Consider the following 27,127-nt stretch of genomic DNA (forward strand, 5'->3'; position numbering starts at 1 on the left):
TGTACATGAGCAACTGGATGCTCTACAACTATCCCAATTGATTGACAATAATCATTGAAGGATTTAGAAGTAAATTTTCCCGCATTATCTAGCCTTATCCTTTTAATAGGATAATCAGGAAAATGAGCCCTCAATTTAATAATTTGGGCTAACAGTCTTGCAAAAGCAACATTTCGTGTTGACAACAAGCTTATATGTGACCAACGTGTTGATGCGTCAATCAACACCATAAAGTATTTAAATGGCCCACATGACGGTGTTATTGGCCCGCATATGTCTCCTTGAATTCGTTCAAGAAACATAGGAGATTCTACATTCACTTTTGTCATAGATGGCTTTGTAATTAGTTTTCCAAGAGAATAAGCCGAACATATGAAATCGCTTTTAACAAGGAACTTCAGGTCCTTTAGTGGGTATCCATGTGAATTTTCAATGATCCTATACATCATTGTTTTACCTGGGTGACCAAGTCTATCATGCCACAAAGTAAAAATACTTTGATCAACTAACTTCGGGTTAGTGATACTATGTGTTTCAACGGAGCTTATCAATGTGCCATATAAACCAGAACTATATGTTCTCATTCTTTCTAAAACTTGCTTCTGGCCAGTTTTATATGTTGTAAGGTACAGATATTCGATACCATTTTCATTCATGGTTTCAATATGAAAACCATTTTGTCGAATATCCTTGAAACTCAATAAGTTCCTTTGTGATTTACTCGAATATAAGGCATCATTGATATGTAATCATGTTCCTTCAGGTAACAAGATTGTAGCTCTTCCGGAGCCTTCAATAAGATTACTAACTCCTGAAATAGTACTCACATTTGTTCTTGTCATTATCAAGTTTGAGAAAAATTTCTTGTTTCTCAAAATTGTATGCGTAGTGGCACTATCAACAAGACAATGTTTCTTGTCATTGAGATTTGTAATGGCTTGATCCATTCTATATAAATGAAATAGACATATAATAAGTAAAAGAAACACTTCATTCATAAAATATAAAAGCATTACTCGATAAAAGAAATATCCTACAAATGAAAGTAAACATAACTAAATACTGGAAACATACTAATAACATTTGGGATAAATCTAATTAACAAGCATGTCGAAATCCTCAATAATGTCGAAACCCACGTTCCCTGTACTGCTGCAGGAGTACAAGGTTGGATGCATGAAAAGTAGAAAATGTTTTTTCCCAACATTTGTTCATCCGTCACATCTTCTCCACATAACCTCAACTTTGATACAATTCGAAACATTTCAGAATTATATTCAGCAATCGTTTTGAAATCTTGCAGTCGCAATTGTATCCACTCATATCTTGCACGTGGTAAGATTACAGTCTTTTGATGGTCAAATCTATCCTTTAAACTCTTCCAGAGTTGAAAAGGACTTTTGACTGTTAAATATTGAGACTTCAGGCTCTCATGAAGATGATGACGAAGCAAAATCATTGCTTTAGCCCAGTCTTGCTCAGAAGCAACAATATTTTCTTTTATTGTTTCTCCCAATTTGCTACCTGCCAAATGTAGTTCGGCATCAAGAACCCATGATAGGTAGTTTTTTCCAGAAACATCAAGAGCAACGAAATCCAATTTTGTGAGATTGGCCATTAAGCTACAACAAGTTTAATATGCACTTTTAGCATAATATTCAACATATACATAAAAGTAAAATAATATGTATTACATATGATATAAAGTAAAAATGACATGAAACATTACTAACATTAAGTTACATATAAGTTACCTGAATTATTATGACATGCATACATGAAATTAAATATATTTAAGTTTGGCTTAACTCTTATAATGTTATAAATAGCAATTAAATGGTATTCATGCCAAAATTATTTTCTTAACAAATAAATTTTGTTGCATATACTAGCAAAACATGTAAAATACATACATGGGCATATGAAACAAAACTATGTTATCAAAAAATTATCACAAATCAAATAAATAAATGAAGAAGCATCGGGCTTCTTGATCAAGCCATTATCTCAAAACACTTCAAGTGGTGAGAAAATTAAACATATACTTATCATCACTTCAGGGATGATATTGCACATAATTGGTACAAAATATTTCACCTACTACTGGAGATGATTTTAACTCATTACTTACTTCAGGAAGCAATGAAATTTTATAGAACATATCCACTTCAGGGGATAAAATCAAGAATTATAAGCCTACTTCTGGAGGCAATATCACATCCACTTCAGGAGATGAAATCGAGAATTAATATATATAAATATATATATATATGTCTACTTCAGGAGACATTGAAATATATAATATAATTACTCATATTTCATTATGAAATATTCAAGAATAAAAGTAACTAAGATATTGTAGAGGTAAACAAACAAAGAATAAAAATTATACTAATAAAATTAACATTTTACCTTGATCGATCGTAACGTAACGTCGTACTGATAACGTGTTATAAACTTAGAGAAATTCTAAGTTTATTGGTCTATCACTCTTAATAGAATATAAAGAAATAATATATGTATTTCTCCAACAAACTTTCTTATTCACTCTCAAAATCTCTTTACAAATGAAAAACATGGTGGTATTTATAGACCACAAAAAATGTGGTTACAGAATACACCATAAATCATTATAATTACAAATTATAATGGGGGATACAAAAGGGTGTATAACATAATGGGTATTAAAAAAGAATATGAAGAGGTGTATGCATTCATATATACATATTATATATAATATATATATATATATATATTTTTATAGTTCAAGTAATTATGTCGGTTTTTTGTCACAAATAAAAAAAAATAGAACAAACTATGAAGCTCTCACAATATTTTTTTTTTTACTAAATTACTCACTTTTAAGCATTGAGGTGAGTCAATAGTAAAAAATATCAAACTAAAAACCGCTACTAACGTATAGAGATTGGATCTGTGTATGAGTTTTTGAGTTACGACTTATCTAAGTGGGACTCACACCACATGAGATTGTATGGGAATTGGAGTCATTCCTTATTTTTTGAAAGATGATTACTAAACGTCTGATATTTTTCTATTTTAAATATCTTATTTTCAAGAACGAACGGTGCCCATAGCGAATCGAGGTATGTTGCACATCATGGGAGTTATTATAAATAGTAGTTGCGATTTGGTATTATGGTTTCCGGGCAAGTGGGCAAGCATTTACCGGCACCGCTGGCTCAAGTGGCCACCAAAAGATGGCGTAGCTTTTGCTTTTTCAACGGCTCCGGAAAGCAAAAGGAAGGGAACAAACAATCAACAATTGGGCGCACACTCACACTCGCACTCGCAATCACAAACCCGCCAACAAACACTTGAGGCCCACAACGCGGCGGCGAACAAACTTTGACAACTGCTGCTGTTGCTTTTGATTTTAAGATTAAAGGAACAGCCCACTTCCAGCGCACGTTATGCATGTCTTCCTCTTCACGCTCAACCAACCGCCAACAACCCACCTTGTAAAGTGAAACCTTGTTTCTCTTTCTGTCTAAATTACTACATTCCCGACACGCTTTCACTTCACTATGTGTGTGTGCGTGTTTTTTTTTTTCTTTTCCTCTTTGGTTTTATTAGTTTATTTTTCTCTCTTTTTCAGATTTATGATGACCACATGAAAGTGGGTAGTTTATGCAGATATCTTCCGTTTGTAGAAGGTGCAATTCACTTGTTATGTGTAGAATTTGAGTTGAGCTAAATCCAGTCGGGATTAACATTTCGGAGTTGGTGGGCGTGAGAGAGAGGCGCGGAACGAGTAATTATGGTGCAAAGCAAGAAGGTTAAAGTCAATATCGACCAGGATAAGTGGATAACCAAAGTAGCATAGATCATCATCAACCTCTTAATACTTTTTTCTTCATGGTGATGACAATCAAATTTGAAGAAAATGTCAGGATAAGACAAGATTATCCACAATATACAATTCAGATCTTTTTCCCAAATGCTGAATGCCTTATGAATTCAAACTCTATTTACACAAACCACCAGCACAGAGCAAACCTTCCCCACATCATCTCCTTCTTACGTTTGGGGTAGTTTGCCAAAACCAATCAACAAAAGAATACTAGGGATACCATCAAATTTCAAAAACACCATTCGCAGCACCCTTTCAAAATTCAGTGGCAGGAATGAGAAGAACTAACTGACAACACACACAACCTAACGAAATTTTCAACTGCCACTGTTAGCTTATACTATTATCACCATTTTCATCGTCGTCATCAAGAATACTGTCAAAAAACGGGTCTTTGAGGAGATCAGCGGCTGATGGTCTAGCCCTTGGCTGAGCAAGACACTTCTCGATGAATGCTTTCACCTCAGGGTCCTTAACCTTGTTCATGGCTTGAGGTCTCACCCCAGAAGTCACCTTTTTATATATCTTGACAACATTGTCACATTCACTGTAGGGTAACTCGAGAGTCACCATCTCCAGCAAGCACATACCGAACGAATATATGTCAATCATCTCCGTGTAGTCCTCATCATATAACTCAGGTGCCATGAATTCTGGTGTTCCGAGCACCGAATGGGCTGAGTGATTTTTCCCCACTGTTGCTGCCAATCCCAAATCACCGATCTTCACCTACATGAGTAGAAACTCAAACATGTAATTTAATTGGGCTACAAAGAAAACTAACTTTGTGAATCACAATTGAATGATTGCTAGTGGCAAAGTAGGAAAAACTTGAAGAGGAAACTAAATTTACCAGCAAGCCTAATTTCACTGTATCAGGTGATCAAATTATACTAATGCTATATTTATCTCATTCTTGTGCGGTTGATCAATTGTTGTATATGTTTCAGCGACCACTCAACTCAGTCACAGGAAAATTCAGCTATCCAAAGTGTGAAAAGAAAGAAAGAACAAGACAGAAAGAAAGCTGTTTAATATGCTCACCTGACCAATATTGCCATTGATGAAAATATTGCTACAATTGAGATCCCTATGAATCACACAGGGGTCATTAGTGTGCAAATAGTCCAAGCCCTTGAGAATCTGCCTGGACCACTTCTTCAAAGCCTTCATTGAAACCTGCCTATGCTTCTTCCTGTATTCCCTCAAATTCCCTGATGTACAAACCTCAGTAATGAAATTCAGAGTGTTCCTCTCCTCATCCCTCCATACTGAGTACAATGCGATAATATTCTTGTTTTTTAAACTCCCCAGCAACCGAACCTCTGAATACAACCGGTTGATCATGGTTTCATCGTCGCTTAAGTTCCGTAACTTAACTTGGTTCCATGCCACCTCAATTCCTTCTTCTTGGTCGAAGGCCCTATACACTTTCTTTACAGCCCCCGACCCGAGAAGCTCACTATACCGGCCATACCTACCAGTTGGATCAACTTCCACAAACAGCTCCCTATCACGATCTCCCATGTCAGAACCCATGCTAGGCATCTGCAATCAAAGATTTCAAATAAATTCAATTGAATTACTCAAAAACATGCTCCTGCATTGAGATAAATTTTTGCTTCACAAACAAGCAACGAATAAATTGAAACAGTGTAACCATTGCAAATCCCCATAAATCATACTCTATACTTTGAATTAAAAAGTTGGTTTCACATATTGCAGCCCAGATAGCTGAAGTAAGTTAAATCTTCAGTATTTGCAGATAAACAAATTAATAAAAACAAAACAACTTTTAAAAAAAAAAATCAGAATTTTCTCTCAAAACAGTCCTTACCTCATTATATCATCAAGAAACTCACAATTCTCCCACAATTACGAATCGCAAAAACTCAAAACACACATCTCTTTCCCATCTCATCAATTCTCATGGGAAACAATCGCTCCAACACTATTCCACGTAATGTAACGAAATTGAACAAATTCACTGGCGCGCTCACAACAAGAGCAACGAAATAAACGAGATTTTACCGTACAATGGCTGCCTTGGAGCGGGATTTCCAGTCGGGTAGATGAAGAAAGACAGACGGCGGTATTCTGTACAGAGGTCAGACGAAGCAAAAGGAATGGGAAGAGACAAATGGCGGAGCGCTGATGTATTTATAATGAGGTTTTATCGCTTTTGACTCTTATCAGGTGAAATTTTTCCTTAATTGTTTACGGATTAGGGAAAACAAACCCCCACCTAAGGTTACTTTTGGTATTCTACTGAAAGACGGCGTTTTGATTTTTTTCTCACGACAATTTCTATTTTAGAAATTTACGACTTCCCATAAAATTTGTTATAATTAATAATATTCTTTATTATAAGCTCATGTCGCCGGCGAAGATCCCGAAAGTCTCGTGGCTCATTCCGACGTCGTCCCTCGAAACCCCCCGTCTCCATAAGGTCACATTTTGTTCCTCCTTTAGCCTTGGTCAGTGCTATTTGCTTCAGTAGCTAGTGAGCGCACTGTTTGTTAGCTCAATGAATTTGCCAGTTGAAGAATACATTGAAACTCCAGGGTTTATGATGGTTAAGTTATTAAGGGTTGATGTTGGAAGTATCTCGCAGTAAGATATGCAGTTGCCCCGTGCTCAAATGTGTTATGTTTTCCGCAATTATTGTTTTACGTTGAGATTTGATGTTTTGTCAATGATTTCTCTTTAACGTTAAGCTAAGCGTTCGCTTGGAGAATATTCAATTTCACTCTGATTAATGGAGCTTAATGAATTACGTCCGTTTAGGTTTAGTGGAAATTTTCTTGTGATGGGTGTCGAGACAACAAAAATAATTCCTGTTACACTTGTGAAAGTGGAAGTAGGGTCGATCCACAGAGACTGATTTTAAGTTGATTTTTTTAAGAAAAAAAAAATAATGGGGGAGATTGATGATAAAAAAAGAAGTAATTGAAAACTAAATAAACTTGAAAACAATTGAAATTACCTGGCGAAGTTGCGAAAGGGAGATTTTTCGGTTAAGGCTAGGATCATACTTGATTCTTGTGAGTTGAGAATAACACATGTATAAACGAATAAACCAGTTATAGTGTTGGTACGACCTAACACCTTATATTTCTTTACCTTTTCGTCAGCCAAGGTACGACAGTTGACTAGATCCCTAATTAATATGGAGACCATGCTCAAAATAGCTGTTGCCTGAATCATTTAAACTAATTAAACCATGATATAGAATAATTTTCCTCAGGAAGATATATAAACATAGGCTTCAATTTATTCTACAAACTGCAAACTGTAATCAAACCTTCAATTATGCTCCTCCTTATCTGTTGAATCTGAAACTCCAGGAGCTATTACAAGTGCACAAACATGGGATGCCCGGTGAGGAAGCATGATGTCCCAACTGCTAAGAGCAGCAACAGTGGATTTGCTACGACTGCAACATATAGTCGAACATCCAAGAATGGGACAGAAGAGAGTAGCTCAATTAGCCTTGATTTTGGCATCGGAATTAGTGGTGTTGCTGAAAAGCGAACTAATGAGCAGGTGCAGGATTTGGATGCTGAAGCTGCCCCCACGCAAATTGCCCGAAATAATCTCAGCATGAAGTCCCTGCCTGCTATGTAAATGTAGGCGGTGGCTTAAATCTGCATGAGAGTAGAGAAAATCATGTTGAAGGTCATAGCTTTGACAATCCTCCTATATATCCGTCTAACCATTGTTCCCCCAACCTCGGTGTTATATTTTCGTTTCATTTTACAAAAACAGATGACTAGCAGACAATCATGTAAGGAAAATGGGCAACAAGAAATACTGCTACAATCTATACAACGGCAAGTAATATCCTCAGCGTGTTTTATGTATTGATCTCTCTCCTAGATTTGTGAAAAGCACAAGTGCTGCATATTATTAGAGAAAACACAAAAACCAAGATTGTCGATGTTACATAAAATCTCAAAATTTGACTTAGCCTGAGAACATGAAGCATATATAGGAACTATATCCATGCGCAGGAGGCAACTAAATTTCGATTCATCCAGCCAAGATAGAGACACCCATCCCCCTCCACAAGTCTATAGCTCCCAGAGTAGTTCTTCAGCAGATTCTTGATCGTAGAGTTCACAAATGAACTCAAGGGAAATGGGGAGAACCCAGCCATAGCAAATCGTCGTCTCCACTTTTCAAGAAGCTCATGACGTTCCACTCTCTCTGGCCCTTCACAAGCTATCACATTCACAATATCCCGAGCCAGACAATGCTGTTCAACGTTTATCCGTTCCTTGTTCTCCCTGGATAAGGCGACGTCTATTGATTCAAATATGGCGAGGTAATACTCAAGTGTCTCGATGAAACGTAGGACAAAAGGAGCAGTATTGGTGTTTGATTCTTGCTCAACTAGAGTAACAACCTTGGGAGACAAGTTTTTGACCATCCTCAAGAGTCTATCCCGGTGATTCTCAATGCTGACACTCTCATCTGGCATGTGGTGCAGCATCATCGCAAAGTTCACCACTAGAGCTTCCCCTGCCTGAATCTTGAGGTGTTTTCTTTCAAGATCACAACCAGAAATGGCCAAACCATGAAACTCAAATGGTACTCCACATGATTTTGCGAGCCTAGATAGCCTCTGGCCCACAATTTCAAGACCACCTCCTCGGGCGTAAGCTGACACGGGATCATCTACACCGGTGATGCGCATTTGTGGTGGCCCACCAGGCCGAGTGGCAAGAGCTTGGATAAGAGTGATCCATTGGCTACCCTGAGCAATCTGAAAATCTATTATATGTATCCTGGTTTCGTTTTTCATGGCCTCAGCAATGGCCCCATTTGCCGACAAATAGCCAAACTTGAAATACGGACAGATCTCATAAAGTAAATGCATGTAGGATAGGAGCTCGGGGCTGGTAGGCTCTTTGCATCTTAAGGCTTTATAGATGGAGCTCCCTGAGGATGACAATCTAGCAACCAAACCCTCTAACATATAAGCTCCTAACCGCTGCAATGGTTCCCCACAAACTGAAACCATTAACCGTAATTCAGACATAAAGAGCTCCGAAGTGAACAGGTCATTATCTGCCACAGATTTTGCACAAGCAACAAGCATCTCCTTTAAGTTCTTGCATTGGATTATGTCCATTGCTTCTTTTGACAACTGTGGCTCGATTGAGAATTGACTACCTGCACCCACTCCCCGAGAGTCGGGCCCAAGAATAGGCTGCAAAGGTCTTAGTTCTCCTAACTTGTTTTCCAGGTCATTTTCGCAGTCTAATGAGCAAGCCCTGCTTACAGAAAGACGGGTATCGTGAATAGAATTGTTTGTATCTGATACACAATCTGGTTGAGTACTGGAACTCACATTAGATGAGAAACTGACAGCGGAAGGAGAATTATAAAATGAGTAGCTGCCACTTGCTATTGATGAATCAACACGACAACGCTGTTCATATATTTCAGCTGGGAATTGTATCCCCTGACTCTCACCGTCACAGCTAATGAAGTGATCTAGATTGCAAGATGGATCTAAGAGATAGGACTCCAGCTCCTCAAGTGGTTGGTGGACAAATCTACCGGATCCAGCTATGTTGTCATGATTCTGAGATGTCATTCTTGACGAAACTAGCTTGAAGATTTAACACGAGGCAAAGAAAATCAAGGAAAAATCAGGAGAACATGAATCTACTGAGCACTCAGGATGACTAATATCCTTCAGCATTTATAACTTCGACCCTCCAACATCCGAAATATGAGGCCTGGAACATTAATTCGGGCATCTTTTTTCACTGCAAACTGGCATAACCTGTACGGGAACAAACAAGAATGATCAAGAAGCTCTTAACATTTGGAGAAAATGATTTGGATTTGAACCAGTTCAAAAATGGGAGCTCAATAATCTGAAGTCTATCACAACATCAGATTATCCAACCAAAACACAACCTTAACTAATAAACATATAAGTTTGACTGGCACACAGGTCAAAATACAACTTAATACCAGATTGAATATAGCAGTTCTTTGATGTCGTAAGAATTAATAAAGGGGGTTCCAACACCAAGTTTGACAGTTAACACAACTGAACTGAAATAGCAAGAAAAGGGCAGTGAAAGGCCAAATTTCTGCTTCATCCTATCTCAATCCATCAACAAATTAACGTCAGTCCTACAAAAATCACTCCTTTCAATCTTCAACAGTTTGCCCAAATCCATCCATCCATCCTTGCAAAGCATCACAAAACCAAGAAACAGGCATCATAACTGTGTGTACTGTGTGCAAACAAAGATCATATCTTTGGCAAAAATCAAGTTCATCAGTAAGAAAGCCTCTCAGCATAACCCAAGAAATCACAAAAAAAAAAAAGAATGGACACAAATCTGAAACCTCAAACATTCAGAAGCAATACCAAGAACAAGAACAAGAACATCATCCAACAAAAATTCAATCACCAACCAGCAGCGAGCCCCCATATCAAGACATCAAGAAACGTAAAATATGGAAAATCCAGCAAACATATTGTTCCTAGTTTAGATAATTTGGGCATTGTTTATTCCCTCGCATATCTATAAGTGTAGGTGGGTCTTCAATCCACCGCTAATGCTCCCCATGCTTGCCAAGGAGCTGGTAAAGCCACATCCGCGCGTGTTTCCTACTCGTAACCAAACAGACGCGCCCTAGCATATAGTTTGAGCATCCTATGAAAATAACATTTCATTTTAAAAAAAAAAAATTATATTAATACATTTTAATTATGTTAAAAAATTTCCCATATATTATAAGAAAACCGTCCCTTTCAAAATTATATTTAACACGGGAAATATGATTACAGAAAATGACTGCACATGATGATTAAATATAATTCCTTCTTGTAATATATTTAAAAATTTCATATAATGTTTGTATAATTATTATTATTTTATTGACCTTTCAGATGTGTATGCGCGTTTGGGTAGAAAAAAGAAAACCTGACCATGAGATGAGATCAAACGTTGGACTCCTAACTCTAAATTTTGTTGTCATTAATGCTATTAGATTATTGTTGTTGCTTGCAAGAAAGATTTAATTCTTGAACATAAGAATATTAGGTGAGATTCTTGATTATGATATCTCATCTATTTCTCACTTCCTTTGATTTCATGATTACTGGTTAGCTTATTTTCTATTTGGCCAAAAGGGTTTCATGACAATACTTAATATGAATTCTTTGCCAATATTAATTCATAAGATTTTAATCGAAAATGGTATTATTAAAGTAATTTGATAAATGTCATTGTTTTCTGATGCTAAAATTCATAACCCTACTTGAATAATATTGGAATATATCTCGTCTACCTGAAATTCACAAAGTTAGAGTATCAATGTCGTATTTGCAAATATCAAAAGTAAATACTCATCAGCTTATTATTGAAAATAGTATTTTTATTTTATAGTTTTTATATTCGAACTGCTTAAAATTAAACTGATTTAAATCAAAAGTTATAAGCAACTCTCAACCAACTTCTATAAATAAAATTGTAAACATTAATATTTCGATTCCTTTTTCACTTTTAATTTCAGTTTCAAACAATTCCAACGTTCTTTACAACTTATTCTCGTAATAAAAGCAAAATCAATTACAAACACTCCTTGCATTATATAGTAGTGAGAAAAAGAATAAGAAAGAAAAACTATTAGTAAGTAAAGCACAAATTCATATAATTCATAATACAAAACTGCGTAATGATGGAATATATATAATTCATATATTTAACCACTATTTGCCCTCCTATGAAATATTTGATGGAATTAATGTTTCGTCAGCAGTCCGTAATGATGTCGTAACTGTTGATAATCGAGTCATTAGAAGCTCAAAAGTCAAATGTACATAATAATATGAAAACTGCGTCGGACTGGCGGATTTCCACTCTACGACTATCAATCTTCATCTTATTCACCATCCACCAATTCGGGTCATGTTAATTGTCTGTAGTAACTTGTCCAAAATAAAGGGAATGGCTGTCGGCTGGAAGCAGAGTGAATCACGCAGCAATTTAATCATTATAAGTAAGTCGAAAACTAGTACACCCATAAAATGCTCATCAGATCGAATTTAGGTAGATCTGAACCAATTTTACGCCAAGTACAATATATTTAATGTGTAATTGCTGCATAGTAACAGATCAGATGACAAGTCTATCATATTTGCTATGTCATGTATTTGGTTCGGTTAAATCTGATTTGAATAAGAATTTTGTATTCCACGACTACAGTGTATATTTTGCATAAAAGCTAGGAAATCACCTACTAAAGTTCAACTAAAAGATCAGATGATCTTGGGTTTGCTGAAATAATTCAACAGAGATTGAATATCTACACACCATACACTTCCCTGTGCCAAATCAGTATAAACATTGCTCTGTAACATGCACAAGCCCAGTATCAGTAACCATTTTGGACACTCCAGAAGCATGCAACTACTTTGAAACACCAAGAAATCTCAAGAAACAAAGATAGGCTATCATCCTCAAGTAAAGCAAACTCCACATAAGTACTTGCATGAATGTATCCACTCTCAAGAGTAATTTTCCAGCTTCAACCAATCACAAGTAATAAACTAATACTATATAGAGATATCTTTTTTTTTTCCTTCCTATGTTCATTGCAGAGATCAGAGTAAGCAAATATGAATGCTATTTAGCAATTGTGTTGTCCACAACTAAGCTCAATTATGCAAGAATAGGTAAAGTAAACAGGAGACTCACAACATTGCCCAAGTAAAGTCGAGTGCTTCCTGATTCGAGTTTCACTTCCTGATTAAAGAATCCAAACATCATTCATGGAGGTGTGGTATCCATCTGCGTTCAACCTTGAAATCTGGCAATGAGTTGGCTTCGATATCTTAAATCGGTCATCAATTGGTGATTTGGAGAAACAACTTCATTCCCATAATGTTATTGTTACAAGACAGTGGAATGAATTACAGAGAAACACTGCGAATAATTGGCAACAGATTCATCTAATCCCCATCCAAGAAACATAAATATAAGTAGAGGAGAGAAATTCGACTTGAAACAAACTAAAGTGCATGACACCAAACTTAGTTCCATCCACAAACACAACCAAGAAGATTATTAAAGTCAAGATAGTTGCTGTCAAGAATATGATTAGTCAGGCAACATAATAACATGGTGAGATGCTTCTTACAGAAAATTTAAACATAATAAAACCTAAACAAGGAATCATCCCTCTTAGGGATCAATTCCACCAGAAATACCAACACGATGAAGCATTAATAAGAAGGCAAGAAAAGACAGAAACTCCGGGGCCAAAAAAGAAAATAAAAAAAAAATCACTTCTTGTACTTGGCAACCTCGCCTTCATTGGGAAAAAAACCCATGAGTCTCCCGGCAGAATTCTGGTACGCGTACATGAAACCTCCCATTACCCCTATCAAACCTCCCGTCACCATCGACGGCCCCCTAATTCCCGGCTTAATCCCTAATCATTCATCAAAACACCAAAAAGCCTCAGCAAACAATAGACCAAATTTCTCCGAAATGAAAAATCGAATCAACTAATCAGAGCTATGACAATGTGAGGAAAGCAGCGGGTACCGGAAAGGTAACCGACGACGACGGAGACGCCGGTGATGGTGGTGAGGCGGAGGTAGTCAAGGGTGTTGAAATTGGCAACGGTCTTCGTAAAAGGAGGATTCCGATCTATCACCGGGTACTCCGGCTTCACCGACGCCGTTATATCAGTATTCATTTCTCCTTCTTCTCTCTTAGCTCTTCCGCAATGCAACTCTTCACTATTCAGTCTTCAACCTCCGTATGGGTTTCATCCAACATTATGTTTTATTTAAAAAAACAAATATTTTCTAATTACTAATAATTTTTACGACAAATTTATAACTATAAATTTATAAATATAACAAACTTATTAAATAATTTAAATTAAAAATATTTTTATAATTTCTTAATTTTAGTTTTAAATTATATATTATTAATACAGTAAAACCTCTATAAATTAATAATTTTGGCACCATGAAATTTTATTAATTTAGAGAGGTATTAATTTATCAATAAATTAATATTTTATTAATTAAAAGAGAGACTTTTTAAATTTAGCAAATTTTAGTACATATGTATTGAAAATAAATGAATTCATATATGTTTCATTGATTATATTCATACATCAATCAATTCTTTGTAACTAATTAAATATATTCATGTATATAATATCAATTCATTGTATACAATTAACTATTATATTCATATACGCATGTATCAATTCATTGAAATTACTTAAATATATATGTTTACATTAATTCGTTGTAAATATATTAATGCATGATGAATGAAACATATACTATATAAATCTCAATATGAAAATAAAATAATTCATGACACCCAACCATGTCTTCTCATCTAAAAGTCACCGCAAAATCATAGATGAATGATGAAATGCATAAAGTATTACAGACTTTATATTTTAGCAAATTACCATAATATTTATAATTATAATATTTATGAATTATTAATTTGGAGTTTTAATGTGACCTAATATTTATAAAGGAAAAAATTTTAAAAAATTATTATCTTATTATCTTATCGAATTTGATGATTTTTTACAAAGGTCCAAGTCAGGACCGAAAGATTTTATTATTTTAGAGAGTTTATCAATTTATAAAGGTTTTACTGTAATTATGGATCTCAAACAGGGGTGTTTGAAAATTAATTAAAATAAAGTTGATATTTTCATCAAATTCTTCAAAATTTATATGTTTATGGATTTTTTAAATAATAAAAATAATTTATAATTATATTAAATTTTAAAAAATGTAACAAAAAAAAAAGAACAAATGGGAGTTTAATTGGCCGGCCCATACTCATAATAGTGGCCCAAATTATTGGGTCACAGCTAAACCCATTTGGTTACTACTTCATAATTGGGCTTTGTAGTTGGGCTTGGCATCAATAGAGTCCTGATAAAAGAAATGCAAAAATAGCCTTCGGGGTACAGTGTTTAAAATCTGGAGGGTGTATTGGTAATTTGGGAGATCTAGGGTTTTGAGCGGAGCATCTAAAAGCCTCAGCGAACTCATCATTCGTCTTCTTTCATTGCTGGAGTACCGCCCTTGCTGCCTTGCAATTAATCGTAGCCCTAGAATCCACCGCCGGCAATCATGGGTATGATTTCAGTTTAATTTCCGGCTTCCTTTGTCTGAAACGTTCTGGTCATTTGAATCTTTTTGGTGATTATGGAGAGAGAGAGAGTAACGTAGATGGTATTGATGCACAGGTATTTCTCGGGATTCCATGCACAAGAGGCGTGCCACTGGAGGACAGAAGAAGGCCTGGAGGAAGAAGAGAAAGTAATTTTTTTATTCTTTTTCCTTTTTTGCTGAATTCAATCTTATCTTAATATCGTTTAGTTGTTGTTGGGGCATTTTCATAAAAGTGATTCTTCATCGACAACAGCAAAAGCAAGAGGAAGTACCTGTTGATTTCCATCCATGGCAGCAGCAATCAACATCTTGTGCTTGTACTTTGTGTATAGATGGGTTCCATCTACACTGATAAGGTTGCGACAGTGTTGGAACCCTTCAATGCACGGCTTGAACGCCCAGAATACGTACCCTATCACATATGCACCGGTTGATGTGTCGCGGGCTTTATGTTGCCATTCAACAATCGTTCCTGGATTATATTTTTGGAGAGCTCCCAAGTATTTGGGTAGCTTTTGAACGGAGCTCTCCCATGTGCCATAAACCATCTCACGTGCCATTTTCAAACTGTACCATGCCTTTTGATATGCTATATCGTATCCGGTATGGTCTTTCACAGTCTGGATGACATGCTTGATTCCGTACGACGGGTTGCATTTTACATGTCCTAACAATAAAGAAGCAACATATACTCTATCTAAATTACCGTGTTCAAGGGACATTTGATTCAATATACATGTATGGTCCCCTCCGTATTTTGTTATTGTCCACCTTCCCATTTTTGGTTTGTAAATGCCTCGCAGCTCCCATCTACACCGCATAGCTGCGAAAAATAAAGACGAATCAGTCGAATAATTTTGTATGTTTAGACATATACGACAAAAAAATATATATATTTATACCTTCGGTGGTATGCCTACACAATACTTTCCACTTGGTCTTTGAACTCTCAGGTACCCAATACTCGCGTCGGGCATGTCGTATTGAGTGATCTTTCACCGCCTCGATTAAAGCTTCTTTATTTTTGAAAAGCATTCCCACATCAAGTCTGCCTTCGTTTTTGTCATAAAATTTTGCATACCTTAAGTTCGGTACATCAATGGAATCCACTGGTACCTCCGGGAATGTTTGTTCAAAAAATGGTATGGAGCGGTAAAATGTTTCCTGAGAAGTTCGTTGTGCCGTAACCGGCTGAGAGGATGTTGACGTACCTTGTGCAACATTTTCGGCGACAACATTTATGTCAACATCTTCGTTTCCATCCTCAGGTGGAATTGGATAATCCACTTCATCCGGTTCGGAAGCTGCAAAGGATTCATTAGCCAGGCTGTCCGCAATAGGGTCTTCTGGCTCGGCAATGTGTTGTGCAGAAGTTGGTATAAAATGGGAGGTGGATGGAGTATGTGAGTGGGTGGGCTCTGTGTAATTAAGTTCAATATTATCGAGCCCTTGTGTGACAGACACCACATTCGGAGTATAACAATCTGTATCATAATGTGATGTGCCTGCACCAAGATCGGGGTTAGAAGTACCTGCATCGAAATTAGAGTTATAGGTACCAGTGAAATTTTCGTAGTTGGAGGAAGACGGAAATCCTTGATTGGATAACATCGCCATGTATTCCCCCCATTGTTGACTCATTTGTGAGTTGTCATCCACCAACTGTCGGGAATCGAAAGCTCCCCAACCTCGGCCAATTTGTGGAGAATCATCGTGCTGGATTTCCACCGTTTCGACGAATATTTCCATTAGTGGAAATCCAGCTGTAGGATCAGTAAAGAATGACAATGTATCGTCATCCTTTATTGGTATCAGTGTTTCCTTAATTCGCCCTAGGTATTGGCACGAATGTTTTGCAGAAACATTCAACGAAAATCGGGAGCTATCAACACCAATTTTTTTGTAGATTTTTGATAAAAATTGATCATAACTGGATGAACGGGGGATCCTCATTGATGCAATGGGCGTCTGATCATATGTAACAGACCATCCATCGCTCGATAATTCACCACCAAAATACAGAAAAATCTCAATGCGAGAAGATGAAGAAGCCATTTTGTTGCAAGTTTCTACGTAAAAATGAGGAACAAGATATTAATATGATGTAAGAAAAATCTCAAAGGCTGGTATGTAGATGACGGAAACAAGGATGTACGCATATATATAGGCGAGTAGTGCTGCGTTTATTCGGGTAGGTCGCAAAGGCTGGTACATACCTGCCTGATTGAAAGGCTGGTACGTACCTGCCTGATTGAAAGGCTGGCACGTACCAGCCTTATTCAAAGGCTGGTACCTACCAGCCTTTGAATAGGCCATGTATATATGTATATAATATATATATATATAATATATATAATATATATATATATAATATATATATATTATATATTATATATATAATATAATATATATATATAATATATATAATATATATATATATATAATATATATATATTATATATTATATATATAATATAATATATATATATAATATATATATATACATTAAAGGGGGCTGGCCCGCGCGGGCCAGCCCCCTTTAATGGAGGGCTGGCCCGCGCGGCCAGCCCTCTTTAATGAGGGCTGGCAGCGGCCAGCCCTCCATTATTGGCTGGCAGCGCCAGCCTTTGACCAAGGCTGGCGCTGCCAGCCTTTGATTAAGGCTTCGGGGTACAGTGGTCATAAAAACGGCGTCGTTCGTGTTTAAAATTTGGAGGGTGTATTGGTAATTTGGGAGATCTAGGGTTTTGAGCGGAGCATCTAAAAGCCTCAGCGAACCCATCATTCGTCTTCTTTCATTGCTGGAGTACCGCCGTTGCTGCCTTGCAATTAATCGTAGCCCTAGAATCCACCGCCGGCAATCATGGGTATGATTTCAGTTTAATTTCCGGCTTCCTTTGTCTGAAACGTTCTGGTCATTTGAATCTTTTTGGTGATTATGGAGAGAGAGAGAGTAACGTAAATGGTATTGATGCACAGGTATTTCTCGGGATTCCATGCACAAGAGGCGTGCCACTGGAGGAAAGAAGAAGGCCTGGAGGAAGAAGAGAAAGTAATTTTATCTGTTGTTGATGTGTATTGGTTAATGTCTTAGCTTTTTGTTTAGTTCGTGTGAATCTTTTATCTATTGAATGTTCATATATCTGATTTGTAAGTTTGAGCGCGTTGGTGCTTCTGCAAACTACTGCTAGGAATTTGTGTAGAGATTGTATTTTTTGCTCCCCTGTTGGTCTGCATTTGCTCACTTTCTGAAAGAAAACATCAACCTTACTTTTTTAGTATGTGGTCCTGAACTAATTTCATCTTTTTCATCAGATCCTGTTTAACTCATTGATTCTGTCCAAAACTTTTATTCAGCCGTTTGTGCTAATTTGTTTACTTATGTTTTTGTACGTGTTCTTCTGAATCAGAATTAGCAAAATAAGCATATGTATTTAAGTTTTTGTACATTGTTTATTCAGACTTTGGCAGTTCTTGTTATAATGTACACTAGCTCTGGCAAGGGAGCTATTTGATTTGTTAATATGTTTTGTGTGATAATTAGGTATGAGCTCGGTAGACAACCCGCAAACACAAAGTTGTCGAGTAACAAGACAGTACGCAGGGTGAGAGTTCGTGGAGGTAATGTGAAGTGGCGTGCTTTGAGGTTGGATACAGGAAACTTCTCTTGGGGAAGTGAAGCTGTGACCAGAAAGACCCGTATTTTGGATGTTGTTTATAATGCATCCAACAACGAGTTGGTTAGGACGCAGACATTGGTTAAAGGTGCTATTATCCAAGTGGACGCTGCACCATTCAAGCAGTGGTATCTTCAGCATTATGGAGTTGACATTGGTCGCAAGAAGAAGACTGCTGCCAAGAAGGAAGGAGAGGTAATATTACCCTTTCTTCTCCCTTGTGTTTTTAACTGCAGTTGGCAGACTAGTTTTGTGAGAAATACTATAAAACCTTCTGTGTGATATAGGCATTAGAGGACTCATGAAGGTGATTGTGCTAATGCTCATGTTATAGATTTTGGTTTTCTCTAATGAAATGGAAAAAGAAAAAGAAATGCATTAAGTAAAGGCCAACAGTTCTATTATTTGCGGGGAGGAAACAATATTTGGCGCTAAAACTCTTCAATACAAACATAGAACATTAAGCAAGTCTTGGAAGACTGTGATTTTAGGATGTTGACAAGTTTCTTGTGGCCCTTTTGTTAAGGTTTTCATTTTAGCCCCATACCATCTGGAAATCTTTAAATAGATATGAAATTAGTGGCCTAGTTATTTTTTGTTTTGCCTGCACTTTAGGAGACTGAGGCTGCTGCTGCTGAAGAGGCAAAGAAGAGCAACCATGTCCAAAGAAAACTTGAAAAGCGTCAACAGGATCGTAAAATTGACGCACATATTGAGGAGCAATTCGGTGGTGGCCGTTTGTTAGCTGCGATCTCCTCACGCCCTGGACAATGTGGGCGTGCTGATGGGTATGTGTTTTTTCTTTTTCTTTTCCCCCTTTATTTTTGTTTAATTTCTTGATCCCGAAATACTAAAGTTTTCAAATGATGAACAACCATTGATCCTTGAAATGGGATTTGTCTGATAGCTACACAAAATTACACTAGTACACTGCTTGAATTCTAACAGTCATTGTGCTTGTATCTACTTAAAGTTATACTAGTATGCTATCTGATGAAGTGCTTGGCTTTCTTCATGGGCTACATTTGCTTAACTATAAACTAGTCTGTTGGTGAAAGTTGGAAAGAGACTTATTGCTTTTACATATATTTTTTGGTGAGGATGGTTTACCATTTTGTCTGACCAACTATTGCTTATTCCCATATTTTCAATTAGGGTGCTACATGTTCTATTATAGTTATAATAATAAGCACTATACTAGCGTTACTATAACCTATTGTCTGTAATATGTCTTGGATCTAATGTGGTATAAATTGTTTATGATTGTAGTTATATTTTGGAGGGCAAGGAGTTGGAATTTTACATGAAGAAGATACAGAGGAAGAAAGGAAAAGGTGCAGGTGGCGCTTAAATTTCATCGAGCTCATCAAAATTTTGCAATCCAGAAAGTTACTTTATCCTTTTTATTTATCATTACAATGAGCAGAACAATAGTTATGCTGAGCTTTCCAGAGTTGTATTGAACATTTCAATTGTCATTGAGGTGATGTCCGTCTCATGGACAATTATGCTTAATTGTGTTTCCTGGCTGACCGACTGCTTCGATCTTTTGGCTGATGGATTAGCTGTAGTTACTTTCGTGTACTCGCTGAAACTTTTGCCCCTGGATTCTGTTTGATGCAAACTAAAATTATTAGGTTTTGATATTCTTTATAATTAGTTTTAGGGATAATTATACTTTCTCTTCAGGTTTGGTGTAATTATATGCAAAGCTTTTATGATTCAAAAAATTATATCTAATATTTTTTAAATTTGTTTTTAAATAAAATCTGCTAGTCAAAGTTTTATTTAATTTGTTTATATTAATAAAAAATTAAATTAAAATTTGTATTTATTCTAAATTAAATTATTATAGGTCAAATAATTATTTTTATATTAAATTATCTTTATAAGAGTGATTTGATTTAGTCATAGAAAAGATTTATTTAATTTGTAATAAAAATTAATTAAAAATAATGTAATTGAGGGTAAATGTGAATTTTTATTCACTGTTTTATTAGTATTATCAAGTTTGATGAATTTTAATGGAGCAATTTATTTATTAAATGTGAAGTAATTTTAAGTGTATTAAATGTAATTTTTTAATTATATGTGAGTGTAATGGGCACTTGGGGAGTCTTTTGAAATATTTCCTCATGTTCAATTTTTAACAATAAATGATGTAAAAATAAGTTGGGTATTATTATTATTATTATTATTAGTATTTAGGATAAATTGTTATGAGCTCTCATCAAATTTGTTATAATTACAGATACATATATATTTTTTAAAAAAATTATTAATATCTTAAATTTTAACAATCGCCTAATAATTTGTTCAATGTATTAGTTTTCGTTAGATTTTCATTTATTTTTTATAGTGAGCTGATCAAAATTTTCTAATAAATTATAATTTATAATTTTATTTATTTTTAATTTATAATTTTTTAACGCACCTTTAATCAAAATAGGTGGTGGTGTACCAAATACCAATTGCCCCATTTCAGAAAACGTAGGGCTAAAATGTCATTTACCCTCAATCAATGGATGAGAAAGGAACTAGAAGGCGACTCTGGGGGTAAAATGGTCATTTAAACTCCTCTTGGGTTCCTTATGTCATCATTCTACAAAGGGGAGCATTATAAAAACCACACGACGTCGTTAAAAGATGAAATCGAGAGGGTGTAATTGTAATTGTATCATCTAGGGTTTTCAGCGTAAGTGTGTTAAAGCCCCATCCCGCTTCAGCTTACGGTTTCCTCCTCTTGCTGGCTGCAATTTTACCGCGGTCTCAGTCTCTGCATTCCATCGGAGATTAACCGGAGCCCTAGAATCTTCGTCGGCAATCATGGGTAAAGCATCAGTTGCCATACTTTTAGTTTGTTGTCAATACCTCAATTTCGCTGAATCATGTAGGTGATTATTTTGGAGAAAGACTGACGGAAATGGTGTTTGTGCATAGGTATTTCTCGGGATTCCATGCACAAGAGGCGTGCTACTGGAGGAAAGAAGAAGGCTTGGAGGAAGAAGAGAAAGTAATTTTTTTATTCTTTTTCCTTTTTCGCTGAATTCAATCTTATCTTAATATCGTTTAGTTGTTGTTGGGGCATTTAACTGTGTTGTGTAATTCTTATCTCTTTGTTGAATGTTTAGATAGTCTGATTTGTAACTTTAAGCACGTCTGTTTTCTGCATACTTCAGTACGATTTCTTATAAATTTGTATCTTGTTGTATTTTCGGTCCATATCTGGTTGCATGATTGGAAAAAGGAAACATAGATCTTTATTATTTTTCAGTACATGGTCCTGAATTGGTTTCATTTGTTTGTAAGATCCTATTTTAGTCTTTATCTCTGCCCAAAACTTGCATTTAGCCTGAACTGATACTTATTTCTTGTACTTGTGATGCTGATACAGAGAGCATTTAGAATTTAAGTGCACTTCATATATACTTACTCTGTATTGTATTACTATACCAATAGAGCAATTCTTCTGCAGCTGGTATTTGATTGGTTGATTCTATTGGCTATATTTATTAGGTACGAGCTGGGTAGACAACCCGCAAATACAAAGTTGTCGAGCAACAAGACGGTGCGCAGAGTGAGAGTTCGTGGTGGTAATGTCAAGTGGCGTGCCTTGAGGCTGGATACAGGAAACTACTCTTGGGGGAGTGAAGCTGTGACCCGAAAGACTCGTATTCTGGATGTTGTTTATAATGCATCTAATAATGAGTTGGTTAGGACCCAGACTTTGGTAAAGAGTGCTATTATTCAAGTTGATGCTGCACCATTCAAGCAGTGGTATCTTCAGCATTATGGAGTTGACATTGGTCGCAAGAAGAAGACTGCTGCCAAGAAGGAAGGAGAGGTAATAATGCTTTTTCTTCTTGCAGTGCTCTTTGGTTATATTCGTCCACAGCTTACATTTTCTTTTAACTGCATTTGACTGGATTCTAGGAGGCTGAGGCTGCTGCTACTGAAGAGGTAAAGAAGAGTAACCATGTCCAGAGAAAGATAGAAAAGCGTCAACAAGACCGCAAGATTGATCCACATATTGAGGAACAGTTCAGTAGTGGCCGTTTGCTAGCTGCTATCTCCTCACGCCCAGGCCAGTGTGGGCGTGCTGATGGGTATGCATATTTTGTGTTAAATCTGTTCACCTAAAATACAAAAGGATTCACATGATCTACTGTGATTAGGCTGTAAAATGGCATCAGGCTGATAGTTATGTTAAGTAAGTTATGCTGCCATCCCTAACCATCAACATGCTTATAACATTAGGTTATACTGGTGTGCCACCTGATGGAAGTTTACAGCTAAAAGCATGAAAGATCTTGTTTTGAGGATAAACTGTTTTTACATATTTTGTCTGATCAGGTTTGGGGATGGTTTAGGGTATCAAAGTATTATATCTTGTTTGATGGCTATTCTTATGATGAGTTGCGATGCCCCTATTCTTTTCTAGCTTTAATCAGCTCTCAACTAGTGCTAATATTGCCTTTTGTCTGTAATATGCTGTCTCTGACGTGCATAAATCGTTTATGGTTACAGTTACATTTTGGAAGGCAAGGAGTTGGAGTTTTACATGAAGAAACTTCAGAGAAAGAAAGGAAAGGGTGCAAGCGGAGCTTAATTTGGTTCGAGCTCATGAAAATTCTCCAATCTAGAATGTTACTCTTCGACTTTGTTGTTGTCATTGGAAGGAGGGGGTAGTTTGGTTGAGCTTTCCAGAGTTACATTGAACATTATTTCACTTGTCACTGAGGTCATATCTCGAGGACGCTCATTGTTAGTTTTGTGATCTTTAGCTGATTGATTGCTTTGATCTTTTCACTGTGGAATTAGTTGTAATTATTTTCTTGAATGTCCGTTAGTTTTTGCCCCATAAGTGCTTTCTCATGCAAATTTATGTTATTGGATTTTGGTAATTCGATGACATTAATTTGACAATCAACTCTTGTGATTCCATAAATTGTGAATTCATTTTTAGCAACATCAAAAGAAACAAGGATGTTAGAAAATTAAGTTGGAATTGAACGTGTTATTATTCAAGTTCGTTTAAATTATTAACTTTGAAAAATATGTTCAGCGTGGATTTGGTTATTGAACGAGTAGAGCCTGAACAAGCTTTTATTGAATTGAACATAGGTGGAGTTTGAGTAGTTTCATATTTAAGCTCTATTTATACTTTGTTATTAAGATAGAGTGGTATTTTTGGTGTCTTATTTATTTTTAGTTATCAATGAAAATCTCCATAAAACACAATTTTAATATTTAATTTCTGCACATGCATCGAGTGTCTTTATTGTTGGTGTTTTATTACTTTTCATTAACTTATTGATGATGTTCTATTACTTTCTCATTAATTGATTCAAATTTGATCAAAGTTTAAAACTTGTTGAACGGAAAATTTTATTTAAGTTGATATGTTAAATTCAACGAATCAAAGCTCAAGTAAACTTTTATCAATCACTTTCAATCGAGAGCATGGAGCAGTTTGGCTTATTTTCATTCATAGAAAACAAGTCATAGAAGTAGAATGAAGAACCTGGGGAAAAGGAGAAGAAACAAGCAAACAAGATAGACAAAGGGCATGAAATCCAGCTAATGTAGGAAATCCATACGCACCCTCTAGCAGTCATCTGTAATTTCATTCTTAAACCACTCATCCCCTTTTGCAAGAATGTAATAATACATTACAGAAAAGGTTCACAGTTCTCTATCATTCAAAAATGGTTGTTAGGAGTGAGGATAAGTATACCATTTTCCTTGACAAGAATGGGAATCCTGCTCGGAGAAGAGGAAAGTTTACGGGGAAAAATAATGTATCTGCTCGGCATTTCATCAATTCAAACCTGTGCGTGTTATTTCCAGCTGCAACCAAGACACCCATGTTTGCGGAGTAATGAGCCATCATGCTTCCCATCAACATGCATTGAAGTCTTCGCTATCTAAAATCTATGATCCGAGTCTCTGTTGTATTAGCGGAAGCAGCACCACCTTGGGCAAAATTCTCAAATCTCTGCTGCATTCTTTCTCCTTCAATAGTTAGACAGATTGACGTTTCCGCACCTTCAGCATCCAAGGTTTCTCAAGATGGCGCTCAGTCTATTAATTACTACTGGAGGATTAGCATAAGATGCAGCAAGATGTATAGCGTGGTATTCCAACCCTTTCCACCGGGCAATCAGCTCAAAATGCGGCCGCCTATATTCACTGCTAATTACCTCTAATATCACTGTCTTGGGAGTTGCAGAAACTATATGAGTTAAACCCGCTCCATGAGCGCCAATGATGACGGCTGCATCTTGGATGGCTCGAACTTGCTCTTTCATGGGCATGTGCGCAAACAGTCCATTGACAACATTCAATTTACAATCCGAATGATTTGATGCCCAGCTTTTTATAGAATTGAATACTTCTTGTTCATTGATAAGCCTTGTTTGTACCCTACCACCATGACGGGGATGAGCAAGATAATCCTCGCGTCGTACAAAGAGAATGTTATGACCAGAGGCTGACTTGGGGATATGGTGTCTATCCACTGGGAACCCAAAGGCTGCTCTTATCATCTCGCCAAACTCAGACAATCGAGCAGTCTTTTTAGTATCAGGTTTTTGCCACAATTCCTGTGCAGAAGCTCCACAGCAGTCTATAGATTCAGATAGTCCCCTACATAGGGCAGTTTCATATCCTAATGGGACCAGAATAGCATGGCGAAAACAAACAGGGCTACTAAAATTCTTAGCGTAAGTAAGGCTCGAAAACAATGCCGTCCATGTTTCTTCCAATAGAGTCTGATTTGTCATAGAATATAGCATTTGTTACTTAAAGGTGAGCAAAAAAACACATTATAAAGCACTAAGAAACAGATCATCTTTATCAAAAGCGCACAGGTTATAGACACACTTAAATCAGCAGAAACATCACAGCATACTTTAATCCGTTGCAGAAACCTTTTACAGTTTACACTACACCAGCTTTATAAATAATATCATTGCGCTTACGTTAAATACCTTACGGCCCTTACTTCTCCTATCCGCTTCTGTTTAGTGCTTATCCAACAAATTGTAATTAGCATTATATTTGGTAAAGCATGCATTATGTTACAAAAGCAAAGATCAAATCGCGGCGGCGTACCTGACAGTGGCCATCTACGAAAACTACATGGGGTCGATTGGGCAAGCCAGTGACTCGGGAAGCCACATATGTACTGTACCAATCCGTAACCGTGTGAAACAAGTTTGCATATTCAAACCGGGTAACTAAAAGTGTGGGCTCCTCAATCCACTGAAACAAAGCCATTTAATAAATTTAGAACGAGTCCAATGAAATGACAATGAACTTTTACTTAAGCTATGTGCAGTTTGTGATAAATTTACGATTCATATCCATTTCAAAATTTACTAGTCTCACTGCTCACAGAAAGTATATGTAAAACCAGAAGGTGAGGAACTACGACTTAAATCGTGGTGCAACAAATTATAACAGACCCTCGAAAAGATAATTTGGTTCCCCCTCAAATGAGAGATTTTCAGCTAATTTATCTGGTCTTGGCACAATAATCTTCAATATTACTTAAACCTTTATCTTTCAATGACTCAAAATACAACATGTTGCACACCGACCACAAAAGGAACACTTCTACTAGTTTAATGAAATAAACATTCCAATGAGATTTAGGTGTTGAAACTTGCATGTTAATCATCAAAAAATGACTCCAAGCATAGCCCCCATCCAAATTCTTTGTTAATATCATCAAAAAATTTTTTATTAATACATTTTAATTATGTTAAAGAATTTCCCATATATTATAAGAAAACCGTTCCTTTCAAAATTATATTTAACACGGGAAATATGATTACAGAAAATGACTGCAGATGATGATTAAATATAATTCCTTCTTGTAATATATTTAAAAATTTCATATAATGTTTGTATAATTATTATTATTTTATTGACCTTTTAGATGTGTATGCGCGTTTGGGTAGAAAAAAAAACCTGAGCATGAGATGAGATCAAACGTTGGACTCCTAACTCTAAATTTTGTTGTCATTAATGACTACCTTTTTCCCGGTCAAAGTTTCATAACAGCAAATTTGGATGTATTATTACTTTTTAGAATATTTTAATTCATATCAAGTTGCATTGGACTCAAATATATGGATTGAATGTAATTTTACTTTCTATGATATTACGAATAAATAAATTTATCTCATTTAAATAAAAAGATAAGTTGTTTCATCTTAAAAAAACAAAGAGATAGATTGTTGCATTTAAAAAAATATATAAAAAAATAAATTGCTTATTATTTTTTAATTAAATTAATTTAATTTATATAGTTCGAGGCAAAAACTATAAAATTAAGATACTATTTTTAATATAAGTCAATAAATATTTATT

General features: G+C 36.0%; 6 protein-coding genes across 12 annotated transcripts; 2 read left to right on the plus strand and 4 right to left on the minus strand.

Annotated features, from left to right (window-relative positions):
* Positions 1 to 3,923: 3,923 nt before the first annotated feature.
* Positions 3,924 to 6,140, minus strand: LOC105176616 (putative serine/threonine-protein kinase WNK11). 3 transcript variants are annotated; one of them, XM_011099487.3, is made up of 3 exons: positions 5,908 to 6,140; positions 4,916 to 5,419; positions 3,924 to 4,600 (listed from the first exon to the last, which is right to left on the minus strand). In XM_011099487.3, exons 2-3 carry the CDS (start codon positions 5,417 to 5,419, stop codon positions 4,202 to 4,204), a joined length of 903 nt encoding a protein of 300 aa, XP_011097789.1. In that variant the 5' UTR covers positions 5,908 to 6,140; the 3' UTR covers positions 3,924 to 4,201. The 3 variants fall into 3 exon arrangements, with proteins under 3 accessions (XP_011097789.1, XP_011097788.1, XP_011097790.1); XM_011099486.3 differs by having other exon boundaries at positions 5,903 to 6,137; XM_011099488.3 differs by lacking the exon at positions 5,908 to 6,140 and adding an exon at positions 5,709 to 5,886.
* A 937-nt stretch (positions 6,141 to 7,077) lies between these two features.
* Positions 7,078 to 10,527, minus strand: LOC105176617 (scarecrow-like transcription factor PAT1). 5 transcript variants are annotated; one of them, XM_088877092.1, is made up of 3 exons: positions 10,269 to 10,527; positions 7,843 to 9,668; positions 7,078 to 7,518 (listed from the first exon to the last, which is right to left on the minus strand). In XM_088877092.1, exon 2 carries the CDS (start codon positions 9,474 to 9,476, stop codon positions 7,869 to 7,871), a length of 1,608 nt encoding a protein of 535 aa, XP_088733218.1. In that variant the 5' UTR covers positions 9,477 to 9,668; positions 10,269 to 10,527; the 3' UTR covers positions 7,078 to 7,518; positions 7,843 to 7,868. The 5 variants fall into 5 exon arrangements, with proteins under 5 accessions (XP_088733218.1, XP_011097791.1, XP_011097792.1 ...); XM_011099489.3 differs by lacking the exon at positions 7,078 to 7,518 and having other exon boundaries at positions 7,752 to 9,668; positions 10,316 to 10,527; XM_011099490.3 differs by lacking the exon at positions 7,078 to 7,518 and having other exon boundaries at positions 7,752 to 9,668.
* A 2,460-nt stretch (positions 10,528 to 12,987) lies between these two features.
* Positions 12,988 to 13,678, minus strand: LOC105176619 (uncharacterized). Its single transcript, XM_011099493.3, has 2 exons — positions 13,456 to 13,678; positions 12,988 to 13,339 (listed from the first exon to the last, which is right to left on the minus strand). The coding sequence occupies exons 1-2, from the start codon at positions 13,607 to 13,609 to the stop codon at positions 13,191 to 13,193; spliced, it is 303 nt and encodes a 100-aa protein (XP_011097795.1). The 5' UTR covers positions 13,610 to 13,678; the 3' UTR covers positions 12,988 to 13,190.
* Positions 13,679 to 17,934: 4,256 nt separating this feature from the next.
* Positions 17,935 to 20,099, plus strand: LOC148784466 (small ribosomal subunit protein eS8-like). Its single transcript, XM_088876847.1, has 5 exons — positions 17,935 to 17,938; positions 18,051 to 18,123; positions 18,616 to 18,943; positions 19,364 to 19,536; positions 20,018 to 20,099. The coding sequence occupies exons 1-5, from the start codon at positions 17,935 to 17,937 to the stop codon at positions 20,097 to 20,099; spliced, it is 660 nt and encodes a 219-aa protein (XP_088732973.1).
* A 1,324-nt stretch (positions 20,100 to 21,423) lies between these two features.
* On the plus strand, positions 21,424 to 23,612 carry LOC105155233 (small ribosomal subunit protein eS8). The gene is made up of 5 exons (XM_011071104.3): positions 21,424 to 21,578; positions 21,689 to 21,761; positions 22,265 to 22,592; positions 22,682 to 22,854; positions 23,276 to 23,612. The coding sequence occupies exons 1-5, from the start codon at positions 21,575 to 21,577 to the stop codon at positions 23,355 to 23,357; spliced, it is 660 nt and encodes a 219-aa protein (XP_011069406.1). The 5' UTR covers positions 21,424 to 21,574; the 3' UTR covers positions 23,358 to 23,612.
* A 693-nt stretch (positions 23,613 to 24,305) lies between these two features.
* On the minus strand, positions 24,306 to 26,029 carry LOC148784467 (beta-1,2-xylosyltransferase-like). The gene is made up of 2 exons (XM_088876848.1): positions 25,865 to 26,029; positions 24,306 to 25,521 (listed from the first exon to the last, which is right to left on the minus strand). The coding sequence occupies exons 1-2, from the start codon at positions 26,027 to 26,029 to the stop codon at positions 24,799 to 24,801; spliced, it is 888 nt and encodes a 295-aa protein (XP_088732974.1). The 3' UTR covers positions 24,306 to 24,798.
* Between the last annotated feature and the right edge of the window lie 1,098 nt (positions 26,030 to 27,127).

This window comes from Sesamum indicum, linkage group LG13 (assembly GCF_026168435.1).
Source record: "Sesamum indicum cultivar Baizhima isolate 11 linkage group LG13, ASM2616843v1, whole genome shotgun sequence".
Classification (NCBI taxonomy): domain Eukaryota; kingdom Viridiplantae; phylum Streptophyta; class Magnoliopsida; order Lamiales; family Pedaliaceae; genus Sesamum; species Sesamum indicum.